Below are 18,889 nucleotides of genomic sequence, written 5' to 3'. Positions count from 1 at the left end.
GGAGCACCGGCTCCCTCCGCAGCGCGGCTCCCCCTCACTGCGGGCCGGGGGGTGTCCTGAGGCGGGGCGTCCCCTTCTTCCCGGCTCAGGCCTGGCCGGGGAGCAGCCCTTTCTGGAGGACGGGTGCTGGCGGCAGGAGGGAGCTGGGCCTCTTCCCCCTCACCCTTACAGGCGGGTCGTTGGGGGTTTCCCCAGCTCCGGGGCGAGCAGGGTTGAAAGGCGGTGGGATTTACCTGAAGATAAAAGAGCGGGGAGCTGGGCTGGGCTTTCCCGCGGCGAAGAGATCGGGTCTCTTCCCTGGTCTGTGGGGCTGAGGGGGGGTTAAAGCGGCGTAGGTGTGAGGGGCTGCTGGAAAATGAGGAAATGGTGCTCGCCCTCCTCAGGTAAATGCTGGGGAAGAAAAAAAGGCAGACTGCGGAAAGAAGAAAATGAAGGAAGGAGCCGGCGATGCAGGGCGGACGGAGGTGAGCGGCACTTGGAACATGGGGCTTTGAAAGATGCGGTCTCCTCGTCGCTGTCTTGTGTTACTGCTGGCATTAACTGCAGCAGTCCATCCCTCTGAACTATTTTATCTGGCATTACAGTTATTCCTTTTCCCACTCTTATTTCCCAGAGTTTGCCATGAAGTGACTTTGTTGCTTTTTACACCAGTTGTATTGGTGTCATGGGAGAGCAGCTCAGATTTTCATAGTTGCTGCTTGGAGTTGATTTTCATTGTGCCTCTGTTCGCACCAGGAGGTTGGGAGTAGATCTCTGGGATGAGGGAAGCCTGTGTAAGGTGCTATCTTTTCCACCTTCGTGGTGGGTAAACACAGGTCCCTCAGACTGCACAGAGAGGGCCAGCTGCTAGCCTAATCCCGAGTCAACTGCATAGCTGAATAACCCTGGTTTTGTCCAAGCTGACAGTCCTGACGTCATTACATGACGTGTAGGCTGGAGTCAGTTTCTGTCCAGGTGGCTCAGAGTAGACATTTTCCCTCGGTTTTTTGACCTAATAAGAAAAACCTATTTTTATGCTGAACTTTAACAGTCTTTTCAAATTGATTTTTGTCCTTGTGTAGCTGATTAAACAGATGCTTAATAACATGTGTAGTTTATTAAACAGGTGTACAGTTGTGCATTTCAAAGTAATAATTTTCGTTAAGCTGATATTACCATATAATTAATAATATAAAGTTAATCTGTAATAATGATAATTATTTGTTAGATATAACACATACATGGCTATGGCCACATAGATGTTTGTAGAAAGTATATCCATTCTGTTTGCATTCTTGACATAATGTGTTATTATATTACTCTAATACTATTGATTTTTTTCCCTTGTCCTTATTTGTTATATATAGTTGAATCCCTGGCCTGCATTTATCAATGAGCGTTTAGAGATGTACAATAAACTTAAAGCTGAGCATGATGCACTCCTTGCAGAAAGAGCTGCAAATGACAGTAAACCTATTAAAGTTACATTACCTGATGGCAAGCAGGTTGATGCTGAATCTTGGAAGACTACTCCCTATCAAATCGCTTGTGGAATTAGGTATGATTCTATTCTGTGATACACAGTCATTTTCAGACAGCTCTTGTTTGCAGCTTGTGGCTGTGAGGGTATGGGTAAATGCGTAATTTCTTAGTCATTTATCTCAGCTCTTCTCAAGGCATCTTGTATGTAAGAAACAGGAGGTAACCAATAGGGGTTTAGTTTTGGAGTGTAATTTTTTTTCCTTATGAAGACACAGTTTCTGAAATTCAATAAGAATGTAATTGAGATCTTTTAGACAACCATTACTTGCATATTTTTCCCCGCAAGTACTGTCGTTGCATTAAGAACTAATTTGCTAATACATTTACTCTGTCAAATTGAATGTTAGCACGTGGAAACCAGTTTGGATTGACCAGGGGAAAATAACTGCTGGGTGATGTTCCAGTTGATTTCAGAGAGTTAACAGTTTGAGTATCTTTCACTTAACTGCATTTTCACCTGCAAGGGAGATACCCATCAAAAGGAGTGTTGTACATCTCTAGGTCACTCAAACTTGCTGTGGACTAGTTTTGAACAATGCACACTGGACATGCTGACAGTTAAAATTACAAAAACTTCATGATTCTTAGAGGTGTAATACCATTTTTTTCATGCTTAGCTGCGTTGTCATTGGGGACTTTGCTTTTGTTATTTGGGATCTAGGCGAGGGTTTTTTGCCTGGTAGAGACAAAACTGTAAAGTTACTGCATCAGAAGTGGTATTTGGTAATTTAAAAAAAAAGAAGCTCTCTTATTACAATAGGATTTTAAAGTCAGCTTAATACTTCGAGGTGTCTGCATCCAAGTTAAATAATGTTAGTGAACGTACGAATGTCAAGTATGCAGCGTGGTTTTCTTTGTCTTCAGGATGCAAGTAGGATTTTCATGAACGTTCAAGACTGGCTAAACTGCTCTTTATTTGGAAGTTACCATATTGTGCTCACTCTGAACACTTCTGATATTCTTATTCATCATGGAGGGCAAATTTGGGGAACTTCTTGCTGATTTCAAAATGTCATATACTGTGTATTTATTCTGTAGCCAGGGCTTAGCTGACAACACTGTTATTGCTAAAGTGAACAAGACAGTTTGGGATCTAGACCGTCCTTTGGAGGAGGATTGTACCTTGGAGCTGCTTAAGTTTGAAGATGAAGACGCTCAAGCAGTGAGTCTCTTCTCCCAAAATTTGTTTGCTCTTGGATTTGCATTAAAGTCAGCTTTGAATAGTTATTTGCATCTTTACTGTGTTCAAAAGATGAGGAGATTGGAACAGGTTTGCTGTGCAGCTACATTTACATTTTCTGATAGTTCCTTACAATACTGCAGATAATGTGCATTCTGCTGTGTATTTGCAGCCAGGTGTGCTAGCAGTTGCTGTAGACTGTCAAGTCTATTCTCATTAGAATTTTATATTTGCAACCTTCAGCAACCACTTCAGCACTGACTTTGAAGAAGAATACTGAATACAAAAGTACTGTCTATGTACAGTCATTAAAGTACTGAGTAGGCTACTCTTTTACTTTGTACATGCCAAAACTGTGTATCTTATTTTGGCTAATCATTCCGATAAATGTGGATATCAAGTAAATTTGTAAATATTGTCTTTAGAAAAAATGATCTGGTACAAGAAGCTGTCAGTCAAACTCATCACAGGTCTTGCATTCAGACAGGGTTTTCATATTGGCTAAGTGATGGTGTCTGTAAGATTTATGTTTTCTGGTCTCTGCATATAAAAACTGAAGTCCTATAGATTGGGTTTTAATTTGTCAAAACTTGAGGTGTACTACAAGATGGAGTGTAATTTTTAACTTTATGAACTTCATAACTACTTCAGTGCAGGATTTCCCATGCATAAAATCTTCAGATTAGGACCACAGCTTTATACTGAAAACACACCTTTTGGTCTTTATGCAGAGCTGATTGACTGATATTCACAGGAAAAAAAAGTTTCTGAATTAGTTTCCTGACTTCTTGATGACAACTGAATCATTTCAACATTAGTTGAAAATAGGAATGATTTGCTACCAGGCTGTAAGCAATTTTCCAGTGTTGCCTTTTGGAAATATTGGTGCTTAGGATGAGAGTGTCACTAGGCAGGGCACTTATTGTTCTGCAGACTGTTCTAATGCAGGATCTGTGTCAAGTATCCTTAAAAGCAAGCATTTCAGAAAATGTTTTAAATAGAATTCTCAGAAAAGCGTTGTGCATATTCAGACTGATCCCCATGTTTTTATTTCCATTAGGTATACTGGCACTCAAGTGCTCACATAATGGGTGAAGCTATGGAGCGAATCTATGGTGGCTGTTTGTGCTATGGCCCACCAATAGATAATGGATTTTATTATGACATGTTCCTGGAGGAAGGGTAGGTTTTGTATTTTTAAGATTGGGGGGATGGGTCACAGGAAAATTTCTCTTACCTGCTTGTTCCTGAACAAAGTCATCTGCACTATTGCCGATTGCTTTTTTTTTCGCAGTGTGTCCCATCCACAGGCTGGTGCATTGCAACTGGATCAGAAATTGCAAGTGAAAGCAAGAATGATTCACTTTTTTGTCTGGGTTTATTTTAGGGGTGTATCAAGTAATGACTTCTCTGCTTTGGAAACATTATGCAAGAAGATAATGAAAGAAAAACAAGCCTTTGAAAGACTGGAAGTTAAGAAGGAAACATTGCTTGAAATGTTTAAGGTAGGCTCTTTCAGAAGGTTGTTTCTAGCATTGTGTACTTATGTTGTTACTAGCCACGTGTTCTGTTTGTGGTAGAGGAAGGTCAATCAAATTAACTTTTTAAGGTGATATATTCTTATAAGCTCATTTGTGATGTTTAACAAAAAAAAAAAAAGAGTGGTTGTAATTCTTAGGTTCTTAGGTGTGTGCATTGGATTTTCTGCAACTAAGAATTCTCATTCCTTTCCTGCGTGCCCTTGGCAAAATCTTTAAAGCTACATTCTTCATTTATTTCCCACAGATGTAAATTTACAATATATTGTGTGCATTTATGTTATATGCCTATATTGACTGTTAGTAAAATGTTGTGACACTATAGCTGCATGTGCTGATGCATTCAGAAAGCTTCATAAAACATGTTTTAGAATGAGGACTTCTGAGAATGTCCAGGTGACACTAAAAGCTGATCCTTTCTCTTTAGTACCTAGCTGCAGTTAATCTTCTGGCATTCTTGAGATAGACATTACTCAGTTTTCACTGTTAGGACATCAGGAGAATCATAGTGTCAGTCAAGTTGGAAGGTCACTCCGTAGGGCTCCAGTCCAATTTCATGGACAGGGCATGGGGTCAGGACTGAAGTCAGACCAGGTTTCTCAGGGCTTGTCCAGTTGGGCCTTCAAAACCTCTCAGGATGGAGACTGCACGACCTGCTCTCTGAGCAGCTTGCTTCACTATTTGACTATCTTTCTGTTTGTCTTTTACAATACTGTTTTGATGCAGCATAGCATGAGGTATGCAAATAATTTAAACTGCTGGCCAGTTCTCGTGCTTAACAAGGAGTTAAGAGATACGTGTGTTGCTTTTCTTCTCAGTATAATAAATTCAAGTGTCGTATCCTGAATGAGAAGGTCAATACTCCAACCACAACAGTATACAGGTAATTACACATGCATCATAATATTACTGGATATAAGATTTTAGGATGAAATATACCAAATGAATTATTTCCTATTAGGTGTGGTCCCTTGATAGATTTATGCAGAGGGCCTCACGTCAGACACACTGGCAAGATAAAGACCATAAAAATTCATAAGGTAAGTCCTGAAACTGCCTTAGACAAATGTTTTCACTGAATATGTGTTCCTTTCTTTGGGCAATGCAATGGTCACTTACCCAAGGATGTACCACAAAATGGGTAACCTGGCCAAAAACTCAATGTAACAAATTTGGGGAAGAGTTGGATGCTAAAATTCATGTTCAGATGGTGTGAGGCCCAACTAGGTTGGCCGGAGCCTGTACTTTCAGCACAGATAGGAGCATGAGTGTGGCCTAAGGCTTGGTTGAACTGTATTTATTAGAGTTTACAGTTTTTGCTCAGCTGAGTGTGGATAAGCAGTTGGAATAGGATGGCTACAAAAAGAACAGATAAGCTTTAAAAAAAAGACAAGAGAGCTTGAAACCATTTTTACATATTTTGTTCACCTGATCTTTATGGATTTTTCTAATCAGTGCTCTGAATTTAAGATTAAAACTCTCCATATGCCTTAGTTGTTCTACATTAAGTATAGTGATTTATTAGTAATGACATGCCTTTCAGTAGCGGCAGTGGTAGTAAAATGTGGAGGCTCCTCCTTTCCTTCATTGTTTCATGTCTTTTTGCATGCAGAATTCTTCTACCTATTGGGAAGGCAAGGCTGACATGGAATCCCTCCAGCGGATCTATGGCATTTCATTTCCAGATGGAAAAATGCTGAAGGAATGGGAGAAATTCCAGGAGGAGGCAAAAAGCAGAGATCACAGAAAAATAGGGCGGGTGAGACAGTTTTTCTAGTAATGTATTTCACAAGCATTGTGTGGATATAACCCCGTAACTAGAAGCATCTCAAAGACAGTGTATACTTGCTGCCACAACTGAGATGTGACACGATCACATTTTCAGTTGAGTCAGAAAGCTGGGTACTTTTCTCTTGAAGAGCATCAAAAGTCCTAAAGCAAATAACTTCCATTTAGACTTTTCACTGTTTTAAACATGGTGACATCCTTATTCCACAGATCAAATCAGAATAGAACATTTGGTCTGCAGGCATTGCTCATTCCTACACAGTTTGCTGCCGCCTATTCACTCACAGTTCTTCTGTGTGATTTCAGAATCCATAATATGTTTCTGTGTTTTTTTGGTTGGTTGGTTTTTGGTTTTGTCTTTCAGATAGAAACCCCCGTCAGATAATTGGTAGTCCTGAACACTGTTACAAGGTCTACTGCTAGGACATCAGGAAAATATACAGAAGAATTCACTATATGCCGCCCCCAAGCACGTACACAGTTTGTCACATCAACCAACTACACTTCACACATTCAGTTCATGTGCAAATATTTAGAAAGCTGCAGGAGCAGAACTAAACATTACTTGTCAATGTACAAAGGGAGCTGTGGGGATACAGTTAGGAGTTAGACATAATATGAAGTTTTGGAGCGTCAGTAATGGAACAGGAAACTGAACAATCTTCTTCCCCTATAGGTATTGATGGAGATCTAACTATTACTGAAAGTGTATCTGATTATTGGTATTCCTCTTTTATTTTTTTTAAAATTCGTGATTCCTGGTCAGTAGTAATTTGTGGATGTTAGGTAAAAAAGATGGTGTACAGATACTAAGTTTTTCAAACACTATTTTTCTGCAGGATCAAGAACTGTTTTTCTTTCATGAGCTCAGCCCTGGTAGCTGTTTTTTCTTGCCAAAAGGAGCTTACATTTATAACACATTAATTGAGTTTATCCGGGTAAGTAATGTCTTTTGGAAATCTTGTAGAAGAAATTGTTTAATTTTAGAAAAGTACATAACAGCATGTTACATATAACAGTATTAACAGCCCTTCATTTAAAATTAGTTTAATCTCTTAGTCTGTAAGCCACGGAACTAGAGAAACATGGTTTCTTTGAATTGGTCTTCACACACAGAATCACACAGAATCATCTAGGTTGGAAAGGACCCTGGAGATCATCCAGTCCAACCGTTTGCCTAGCACAGTTCCCACCTACAGCATATCCTTAAGTTCTGAATAGACCCTACTCTTGAACACCTCCAGGGCTGGGGACTCCACCACCTCCCTGGGCAGCCCATTCCAACCCCTAACAACCCCTTCTGTAAAGAAATGCTTCCTAATATCTAGTCTGAACTTTCCCTGGCCCAACTTGAGGCCATTCCCTCTTGTCCTGTCGCTTTCTACTAGGCTAAAGAGGCTCAAACCCAGCTCTCTGCACCCTCCTTTCAGGGAGCTGTAGAGGGCCATGAGGTCTCCCCTCAGCCTCCTCTTCTCCAGACTAAACACCCCCAGTTCCCTCAGCCGCTCCCCGTATGACCTGTGCTCCAGAGCCTGCACCAGCTCCGTTGCCCTTCTCTGAACACGCTCGAGTCATTCAATGTCCTTTTTGTAGTGAGGGGCCCAAAACTGAACACAGGAATCGAGGGGCGGCCTCACCAGTGCCAAGTACAGGGGTCAGATCCCTTCCCTGTCCCTGCTGGCCACACTAGTGCTGACACAAGCCAGGATGCCATTGGCCTCCTTGGCCACCTGGGCACACTGCTGGCTCATATTCAGCCAGCTGTCAATCAACACCCCCAGGTCCCTCTCTGACTGGCAGCTCTCCAGCCCATAAGCCTGTAGCGCTGCTGGGAGTTGTTGTGGCCCAAGGGCAGCCCCCGGCATTTGGCCTCAGTGAAACTCCTCCAGTTGGCCTCAGCCCATGGCTCCAGCCTGTCCAGGTCTCTCTGCAGAGCCTCCCTGCCCTCCAGCAGATCAACACTCCCACCCAACTTGGGGTCATCTGCAAACTGACTGAGAGTGCAACTCGATCCCCTCATCTAGATCATCAATAAAGATGTTAAAACAGGAGTGGCCTCAAAACCCAGCCCTGGGGGACACCACTCATGACCCGCTGCCAACTGGGTTTAACTCTGTTTACCACAACTCTCTGGGCCCGGTCGTCCAGCCAGTTTTTTACCCAGCGAAGTATGCCATTGTCTAGACCTTGAGCAGCCATTTTTGGTAGGAGAATGCTGTGGGAAACGGTGTCAAAAGCCTTGCTAAAGTCAAGGTAAATTACATCCACAGCCTTTCCCTCATCCATTAAGCAGGTTGTCCTGTCATAGAAGGAGATCAGGTTTGTCAGGCAGGACCTGCCTTTCATAAACCCATGTTGACTGGGCCTGAGCATCTGGTTGTCCCTCATGTGTTGCGTGATGGTGTTTAGGATGAGCTGCTCCATCAGCTTCCCGGGTACCGAAGTCAAGCTGACAGGCCTTTAATTTCCCGGATCGCTCTTCCAACCCTTCTTATAGATGGGGCTCACACTGGCCAATTTCCAATCTGTCAGGACCTCCCCAGTCAGCCAGGACTGCTGGTAAATGATGGAAAGCGGCTTGGCGAGCACCCAGCCAGCTCCTTCAGCACCCTCGGGTGTGTCCCATCCAGTCCCATGGACTTGTGTGTGTCTGTGTGATGCAGTAGGTCACTGACAGTCTCCTCCTGGATTGCAGGGGGGTCGTTCTCCCAGTCTCTGTTTTCTGGCTGTGGAGGCTGAATTTCATCAATACAACTAACCTTGCTATTAAAGGCTGGGGCAAAGAAGGCATTAAGCACCTCAGACTTCTCCTCGTCACTTGTTACCATGTTTCCTCCTGCATCTAGCAGGGGATGGAGACTCTCCCTGGACTTTCTTTTGCTACTGACATATTTATAGAAACTTTTCATGTTATCCTTGATTGCAGAGGCCAAATTAATTTCCAGTTGGGCTTTAGGCCTTCTGATTTCCACTCTGCATACCCTCACAGCCTCTTTGTAATCACTGTGAGTGGCTAGCCCCTTCTTCCAAAGGCTGTAAACTCTCCTTTTCTCCCTGAGTCTTGTCACAATCTTTGCTAAGTTATGTTTTTATCAGTACTTTATACCTACAGTTAAAGCAGTGATAATGATGCTTTACAGTATGAATTCTTCGATACCTGATAGTACAGCTAAGATCACACTACAGCTGTTCCACTGATGTATATTGATTTTTTTAAAAATAAACTTATTAGATTTGGCCTTGTAGAACTATGTGTTATGAAATTATGTATAGAAAAAAAATCCTGATCTTCCTGTTGTAGTATTTAAAGTCTGTCTTATTAGTCTATATTTGGGCTGCAATATACTATCAAGTGTCATTGAATAATTAGAGCCTGCTGCTTTGCTTGCAGGGAGGAAACGTGTTCTGCTTGCTTCCTACAGAGGAGTTGTTGGGGGAAGGGTGGTGCTGGTGGAAGGGATGTATCCTGGCATGTCCAACTTGAATCTCCCTCTCCCTCTTCTTGAGTCATGGACTTTCTTAGGGTAGCATTTGTATATAGCTGCAGATTGAAGGCTGAATACCATTACTTTTGTTTGCTTTATTAGTTATTTTATGTACTGGGTCTGTTTTTTTAGAGTGAGTATCGAAAACGTGGATTCCAGGAGGTTGTCACTCCAAATGTTTTCAATAGCAAACTGTGGATGACTTCAGGGCACTGGCAGCATTACAGTGACAACATGTTTTCCTTTGAAGTGGAGAAAGAAATCTTCGCTCTGAAACCTATGAACTGTCCAGGACACTGGTAAATACATAGCAAATACAGTCTACCAAAGATGATGCTGATTCAAAAAAAAAAAATAAAATTCCTGTTTCTTTTGGCTGCTTAATTGTAAAGATAGCTATTTTCAGGTATCCAGATGTGACATGCTGTCAGGACTGATGTAATTATGAGTTGTGTTGTCTACATGCTCTCTTTAGACACCAAAAAAAGGTCTTTTTTCCATCATTACAGTGACTGTGTTTTACACCTGAAACTTACCTCAGTATCCAAATAGATGCCCAAAATAGATACTGGGGCACTGTCAATTTTGTGGCAATTTAGGCATTCAGGTTTTAATGCTCAGTTTTAGGAGCTGTTTTATCTTCTCTCTGCAGAGGTGGGGGAAGCCTACCAGCTATAAAAGGATATCTGCATTTGTTTTCCTGACAAAACTAGATGTGAATGATGGTTGTATTACATCATTGGCTTTATGGGCATCTTAGGTATATATTCTTTGGTACCGTCTGCTTTTCATGGGCTGTTCTTTGTGGAATTTTGATTCTGGATAAGCCTCAAATAATAACTTTTCCTTCAGCCTTATGTTTGATCATCGTCCAAGATCATGGCGTGAGCTGCCATTAAGGTTGGCTGATTTTGGTGTTCTGCATCGCAATGAACTGTCAGGAGCTCTTACAGGACTCACTCGAGTACGCCGGTTCCAGCAGGATGATGCTCACATATTCTGCGCTATGGAGCAGGTATGGCCCACTCTTAAGTGAAATTGGGAATTAAAATCGGATTAACTGATTTTTCCATATTTGAGACTTTATTTCTATTCTTACAAAGATCGAAGAGGAAATAAAGAGTTGTCTGCAGTTCTTGCGTACTGTGTACGATGTCTTTGGATTTTCCTTTAAACTGAATCTCTCTACTCGTCCTGAAAAGTACCTGGGAGATATTGAAGTGTGGAATCAAGCTGAAAAGGTAAACAGTAGTTTTGTTAACTTTCGATATGAAAGCAAGGCTGCAGCTGAAAATCCTGTAAGAACATACTGCCTTCTGGAAGGTTACAGTGACAGCTGGACATGAACAGTATAACTTTAATAACTGTTTTCAATTCAGTCTGGCTGCTGTAAACAGCTTGCTTTCCATATAGAAGCAGTCTTCATGTCAGAATCAAATTACCTCTCTCTCCTTGTGTTTTTCTGATAATTGAAAAAAAAGAGGATGAGAACCAATTCTGGCAGCCCCTGTGATAAGTCTTAGAGGCATCTTCCAAAAGCCAGGTTGCTTTCAAGATCAAAGAGGTGGGGTTAGGCCCAGCAGGTACAGTGCTGGGGAGAAGATAGGGCAGGAATAGACTTTAAGAGTATCAGGGAGTGTCCCTTCTCAGTGTTACCTACAAACTGCATCTAGCATAAAAATCTCTTGCATCTTAGCTAATGCTGATTGTTTGGCCTCTTCCAAAATGAATATTAATTTTTTTTTGTTTAAATTTGGACTGTGGGTTGTTTTTTTTGGTTTTTTTTTTTTTTTTTTTTTTTTTTCAAAACTTTGCATTTTCAGAAATAAATGAGTTGCAGCAGTAACTGAGTAATGAGAATTGGTAGTGTCACATATCTGTAGGGTGTAACATCTGTAACATGGAAAGACAGCAAACGATTTGAGAAACTGAGTATATGTGTCCCTTATCTCTAGCAACTTGAAAACAGCCTCAATGACTTTGGTGAGAAGTGGGAGTTAAACCCTGGTGATGGCGCTTTCTATGGACCTAAGGTTAGTATGCTGCTTACCCCTATTTGTGTTAGGCTTTTAATTCTGTTTAGATGAGGCAGAAAAGAAAGTTATCAGTTCTTGCTTTCCACTCATACTACCATAGTCTTGGCAGTACGGATAGCGTGGAAATACTTTCTTTGCAGTGTAGCAGATAAGCAGAAAAAACCCCAAAGTCTATATGTGTTTAAGAAATTATGCTAAATGTCTTTGTGGGGGAAGTTATAAGTGTTGGGTAACTAATTGTGCAGAATGTTTGCCAGATGACTTCAAATAGCTACTTGGCCAAGCCAAAGTCTCCATCTAGTTAACTCTAGTTCTGCTCTAAGTTAATTAAATACAGGTGAGTGCTAAATGCTGTTAATACATAAAAAGTGCTTTTCATATCTTATTATGATCAAGGGGGAGAAAATAGTATGGTGATGCTCTAGGGTTTTATTAATGATCTTCTTGGTAAAGATAACTTTTATTTTTCACTTACTGTCCTGCACATTCCCTTCCAATGTAATGTTATCACTGAATTTTTCAATGTCAGTATGAGTTTCTAAAGCATTGGTGCTGTAGATCAAAACTGATGCTTAAACTGATGACCTGGTACAACCTGAGATTTAGAGCTGGGACTAGGAAAAAGAGATTCTTTTTATAGTTATCTAATACCATTTTAAGATGCTGTACAGCTGAAATTTTATGGTTTTCCAGATAGATAAACTGAAATAATTGAGAGAGAAATAACACTCTGTGATCCTGATTTTCACACAGCTTTAACACTCATTTCATTAAACCCAGTTTACTTATATAAAATGTGGCTTAAACAGAGCCGATTGGTTTAGTGGGAGACATGAACAGAAGGTGGCACTCTAAGATCTGTATTACCACAGGAATTACTGCATTAGAACATGATCCTTTGGGTGATAAGTGAATCCTAAGTCATGAGAAGAACAAACTTACTGGTAAAACAAATTTTTGAAAAATGTTGCATTTACTGGTACAGTTTTGTAGCTGCATTGAGTTGCTGGTGGGTTTTGTTATTTTTAAAAGCCCATTGCATTGGTTTTGGTTTTGTTGGGTTTTTTCAAAGTTGTCTCTTCAGTTTTTACAGATTAAGTAGGACTGTCTAGAAATTTTCTGATTTCTTTGAGCATAAGGACAGAGACCCTTTCAAAATTACTTCTAAGTCTTTCCCTAATAAACCTATACTACATCTATGTCTATATTTAGTCATTTAGTAAACTGGTTCTGATTTCTCTCTTTGTGTGCTGATTGAATCAATTTCATTTTATGGGTTGTAGGTGAAATGTGTTATAGCAGCTAATCATTCATAATGTGAAATGCAAACAAGATTTAGTAATTTCCTTGGTTGATTTGAAAGAAAGCAAATATCTACAGGAAGCTTTGTTAACCTTAATTAACCTTATACTTGCTCCTAATAAACTCTAGCCAAAGTAAAGTGAACAAACATGTAGCATTTTGCATTGGTTTTAATGGAAACTAGTTAAAGCTACATTTTTAAGTTAAGCTCTACATCTAGGGTAAACTACTTGGATTTTTTTTTTCTTCTACTCGGTAACTGGGTGATTTGAAATTAAAGAAGGTTGTAAGTAGTTTGATAGAAGCTCTTTAGTGAGTAGCGGAACTGTGATAAACTCTAGCTTCTGAATGCAAAGCTGGAAGACATTTAGAACTTAAGTTAATAAAACACTCTGATACATAAATTAAAATAAGGCACACAGTCCTAACATATAGCTGTACTGGTAAAATAAGCAATGCGATAATAAGGTCAGGACACTATAGATCTGTTTTTTCATACTTCTCTCTAACTTCTATTATAAATGTACTTGAGATTAAAGTGTAAGAGGCAGTATAAAGAATAGGCTTGACTGTAGATACTCATAATCAGAACAAGTGTCACTGATTACTGTGATCCCTACTAATAAGTGGACTGTTAACAGCAGGATTCTCATTGCATGTTCATGCCCTGAATTTGTAATATATTCAAATACTGTATAGTAAAGGAGTGTAAGTTTGTCAGTTTGAGGTTGAAGAAATCTCAGGTTTGGAGAGACCTGTTTAGTTCTGATCTTGCATTTGCACTTAAGTGCTGCTAAATTCAAGCAGTGGAAAGGCCTGTGAAAGACCCAGTTTGAAACTCACAGAAAATTGTCTGAAGTACTAAATGTAGATCCCCTTGAAGTAATGTCTCTCTACTTGCTCTCCCTGTTTTAGCTCTAACATTTTTTGTGTCAGAACCTGCAAATCATTTGTCCTAATGTAGGCTCAAGTATGCTGTCTAAAACCACATATGGTTCCTCTGCATTGAGTGAAACCTTCTATCTTAGAGCAATGAGTTGCCTTTCAGAGAGCCCTGCTTCTATCTTAAACTATAGTAAAAGTTTGTGTCTTTTTGTTTCCAAGATTGACATTCAGATCAAAGATGCTATTGGCCGCTACCATCAATGTGCTACTATCCAGCTGGACTTCCAGCTGCCAGTCAGATTTAACCTCACCTTTGTCAGGTAAGCAGAGAGGTTGGTGGTTTTGGTTGCTATATAATCTAACTTCCCTGTCACTTGCAGGCATAAATTTACATTAAGAAAAAACCTTACATTTAAAAAAAACACCTTTCTTCACAGCCATGATGGCAATGACAAGACCAGACCAGTTATCATTCACCGGGCTATCTTGGGATCTGTGGAGAGAATGATTGCCATTCTAACTGAAAACTATGGCGGCAAATGGTAACATGGAAAAGTAGATTTATTATTCCAGTTTGAGCAAATGCTTTATATTTGAAAGAAATTAGCTCCAAGCATGCAAGAATCAACAGGGTTTGTTTCTACTTGCTTGCTACAGAGACATACTGTAGGTGTACCACAGGGCAATTCCTTCTGAACCACCTTCCTTAGATATTAAATAATTCTAGATATGGTAGCCTCTACATGATACCACCCATGTAGGTGCTGCATACAGCTTGTCCATCCAACATATATATCTCTCAACTTTGCTTTTGCAGCTGGGCTGCCTTGCAACAAGTCATTGCTGCAGTATAATAATACCTGATGTGGACGACCCCTCTGATTATAAACAAGACCCAAATGTAAATGTTTTCCCATGATTAGTTAGTAATAAGCTCAACAACTTAATTATGATTTGTTGTCTGTTGTGAAACACAGCTTTGAATCTTCAGATCAAAAAGTACTTTTGTCCACACTGCAATTTTTTTAGACAGTCAGTTCTTTTGGGAAATAAATTATAACAAGTATAGGGTTGTCATCATATCTGAACCCACTCTAAGCAGCTGGCTTTATGAATCTCTCTTGTAGATTTCAGTGCTCTTAATAGGATTTTTCCTACTAAAAAAAAATTGAAAGCTATGTAAACTTGTTTTGTTTGTTTGTTAAAGGCCGCTCTGGCTGTCCCCACAGCAGGTAATGGTGGTACCAGTGGGACCAACATGTGATGAGTATGCTCAAAAGGTAATGTATATGGTTTGGGACTTTTTTTTCAGTATATTGTATTTAGTTGAGATACTTGGTTGTTAATGACTGATAGCATTTGTCCCAGATAAATGTTATAAGTCTTTGCATATTACAGTGTATCATTTTTATATTACAGTGACAATTAGCTGCTGAGGTACATGTATCTTAAAGAGGACCCGAAAGAGGTCTGTGTATCTAAACAACAAATGCTGATCTTTGTGAGGCTTTTCTTTTTAGAAAACTTCAGTGTTTTTCTCTAGCTCAAAAGCTGTCTTACCCTTCAGGTTCTAGTCTCCCATGGCCATGTGCATCTAGCAAAAGCAGTAAGAAAGATGAAGATGGGTCTATGTATATCTAGCATCCAGCAGACCTTTTGCTGTATTTCTTTCAAGCCCACTATACCTAAGAGTCTGGAAAAAAAAAAAATCATCTAATTAGAAAGCTCCACCATCCTGCTGCCTTTCACAATATCAAACTCAAATCACTATTCAGCTCAAAACATTAGATATTAACATCAATGCTTATCAGTTATTTAGTGTATGTGTACTTGGATGGTAGCTGACCTGTTTTCATTTCTTGAATTGGGCTCATCTCCAGTGCTTGAGTCAGTGATAGTGCCTTTGTTTTAGGGGTCAGATAAGCTTGACTGACTTAAGTCTACAAGTCATAGGTAGTTCATTGTCATGAATATCTGTAGTGACAGTTTAAATACTTTTTCTCCTAGGTGAGGCAGCACTTCCACGATGCTGGATTAATGGCAGATGTTGATGTAGATCCTGGGTGCACACTGAACAAGAAGATCAGAAATGCTCAGCTTGCACAGTATAACTTTATTCTGGGTAATGTATAGTGCATTTGTTACCTTATCCTGGCTGACTTTCTTGTATAGGTTATAGGATTTGATCTTTCTTCTGTGAGCAAGGCAGAGTGGTGGTCAGGTTTTAGCTCACTTTTGTTCTCATGAGTCTGCACTCCAGAGATCCACTTATGCCTACATGATAGACGTTCCTGGTTTGTGTAGCTTCACTGAAAGGAGGTCACTGTGGCCCAAGGCATTACTGCTGCTTTAGAAAAGGGTCTTTGCTGTCTTCTGGTCAGCAGCGTAGAGAGTTATATGAAATCTCTTGCTCTTTGTCAGTCAGATTAAGTAGTTTTTTCACACCCCTCCCCAATAATTTATGCTCTTGTTTCAAGTGTAGCAGAAGAAATACTGTATTTTCACTGCATTCAGCTGTGGTGAATTTCTGAGCTATACATGCATGCACAGGAGAAGACTCTTCCATGATGCAGGGACAATTAGAAACTGACCCTGCAGTATGTGATTTGAAGTACCATGTTAGTCATGTCATGTACCTTGAGGCTCTAGCATTGACCCTAAAGCTATATTGCATGCATTAAAGTAGAAGGAGCCTTTGACAGAGAAACTCTACCCTCAGAGTAGTTGATAGAATCATGAGTAAAGTTCTTTTGTCCTTTAGAACTTTAAGCATATGATACAGGCAAGATAGAACCACATTTTACCTTCAAGACCACAAACAAATGGTCAGCCTTCCGTCAGAGAAAAAAATCTCACCTAATTTATGTTCGGTGGTTGTTTCAAAGAGTTATCCCACTGGATGTAGACTGGATACCAGAAAAATACAGTCTCCTGTAGCAACCTCCAAATTTATTGTGTAAAATTTGTATGAGTAATAAGGTACACATATATTCTCTTGGTATCTGTATCTTAATGTTTAGTGAAATAGCTTTGGGATTTTCCAGTAAACTGTCTTGCTGTCTCTGTAAAGAAAACAAATAGCTATTGCTTATTTACATTCCAAGTTGTCTTTCTAATCTTTGTGGAGTACTCCATGTTTATTTCTCATTTTGACTTTACGGTTCTCTCTAATAAGTAGTAGGTCAAGCTGGACTGATTAAGTTTACTTTTCTCTTTACTCATACTTTGCTAACTTGCTGTTCATAATATACTAAAACCTATTAAATGATAGGAGATTAAATAAGGCTGTTGGCTGTTACAGATCTAAGTGAGGGGAGCTGGGAGGAGGGCAGAGAAGGGTTTGGTGTGTTGGTTGGTAAGCTCTTAAGAATTTTTTAGTACACCTAAGTTTTAAGGGAATTGGAGGAAAAAAGAGCTTGCTAAATGCTAATTCCTTTGCATCTTGGTTGTTTCTAGTCGTTGGTGAAAAGGAGAAGGCAAGTGGAACAGTTAACATCCGCACTCGAGATAACAAGGTGCATGGTGAGCGTACAATTGCAGACACTGTGGAGAGACTGCTGGAACTGAAATGCTCTCGCTCCAGACAGGCAGAGGAAGAATTTTAACACCATCTGCTCTACCTGGCATAAAGAAAAGATTCTAGTTTTCCTAATTCAGTTAATCACAGAGTTTTTTGCTGAACCAGATTTGGAATATATTTCACATTGGACCTCTTGCTCAATTTAGCAGAGATTTTTCTTTAGTCAGAAACGTCTCTTTTTGTAAAAATCAGTTTTTCACAAACCTTAAAGTAAAATTTCCTGGCCTCTGACCACTGACAGATGGAGCAAGATGAAATGATTTCTGTAACTGCAAGGGAAAATGGAAATTTTAATCAGGGATACCCATAACATTCTAACTAGCTTGTTAAGAATAAAATAGATTTTGATAACAAGTGTTTGTCATGAAAGCTAAACAAAATACCTCAGGCTTAAGAAACTCAGGCAGCAGCTTTTGGAGAGTCTCCTTTAGGACAGAAGGAGATACCTTGTGGTCTTGTCTGCTTGACTCTGCACCGTTCCCAGTCACCCTAAGGGGGAGGCGAGCAGAGGTCTCCCACTACCAACATCCCTGGCCTGGGGCCAGCTGCCACAGAGCACGGAGCTGCTAACCAAAGACAGCTGTACCTTTTCCAGAGGCAGTGTCTGAACTGTGCTGGCTCTATGGGTGAGGTCGCTGGAGTTGCAGGTGGGGGATAAGACTGTCTGGAAGAGGTAGGATGTAGCAGAGCCAGAGAAGCACATGAGAAAACCAAGATTCCTGGAAACAAGGAGTCTTTCTTTTCTTACCCCTGAGCTGTCCTTTCAGTAAGCCTGTGTATGTCACTGTAGAAACAAGAATGTACCAAACTAAAAGGATAATGATTTTTTTTTTTTTTTTTAAGACAAATACTATTTTTCAATTTGGTAGTCACAGTCCCCTTCAGTGGAACACCATGCCTTTAGTCTGGGCATCACATTCTCAATTAGCAGCCCCTCCAATCTCACAGTTGAGGGATCTCATCTGTTGGTTTTTGTTTTGGGGTTTGGTTTGTTTTGGGTTTTGGTTGTTTGGGGTTTTTTTTGCATATCTGGCTGACAAGAGGCAAATAGCTGTCACTGATAAAATAAAATCATGGTCTGAGGTTTTTTGTTTTGTTTGGGTTTTTGGGTTTTTTTTGTTTTGTTTTTTAACTGACCTGAACAGCTTCCAGTGGTGGTTGATACCTGTTCCTTTAAAAAAAGTTATTGCTACAGCCATAGCAAAGATCAGACAGGTCGGAGGACAGGTTGGACCCATCAAGTCCCATTTCCTTTATTATTGGGCTGAGGCATTTCATGGAACCTTTTCTCACTGGTCTTTCTCAGGGGTGATGGTAATATTGTGATCAGCACTTGAACCCATGGTGAATTCAGTTTCAGTGGGCCACAAGGCCTGCAACTTGTAGCAAAATTTATTTTCCTTTGGTTAATTCAGATTAAATGTTCCATCTCACTACTGTGGAAAAAATAAAAAGGGGGTGGGAGGAAAATTGACTTTCTCCTGCCTTACTGCTTTCAAAATCATTTTGGTGAGGGTTAAGTGAGTTATTTTCTGTATTTTGCACGTGGTTTACTTTGCTTGAAGTGACTTTAG

The 18,889-nt window shown here is 40.1% G+C and overlaps 1 protein-coding gene across 1 annotated transcript; it reads left to right on the top strand.

Annotated features, from left to right (window-relative positions):
- Positions 1-11: 11 nt before the first annotated feature.
- On the top strand, positions 12-18,150 carry TARS (threonyl-tRNA synthetase). Its single transcript, XM_026865610.1, has 18 exons — positions 12-464; positions 1,347-1,537; positions 2,560-2,683; positions 3,762-3,883; positions 4,089-4,206; positions 5,058-5,122; positions 5,201-5,279; positions 5,852-5,998; positions 6,867-6,965; positions 9,645-9,811; positions 10,365-10,527; positions 10,616-10,753; positions 11,468-11,545; positions 13,955-14,055; positions 14,173-14,277; positions 14,943-15,015; positions 15,743-15,857; positions 17,192-18,150. The coding sequence occupies exons 1-18, from the start codon at positions 429-431 to the stop codon at positions 17,338-17,340; spliced, it is 2,070 nt and encodes a 689-aa protein (XP_026721411.1). The 5' UTR covers positions 12-428; the 3' UTR covers positions 17,341-18,150.
- Positions 18,151-18,889: the final 739 nt, after the last annotated feature.

This window comes from Athene cunicularia, assembly GCF_003259725.1.
Source record: "Athene cunicularia isolate RWA chromosome Z unlocalized genomic scaffold, athCun1 chrZ_part1, whole genome shotgun sequence".
Lineage (NCBI taxonomy): Eukaryota > Metazoa > Chordata > Aves > Strigiformes > Strigidae > Athene > Athene cunicularia.
Note: the sequence above shows the minus strand (reverse complement) of the source record. Positions and strands in the feature narration are given on the sequence as shown.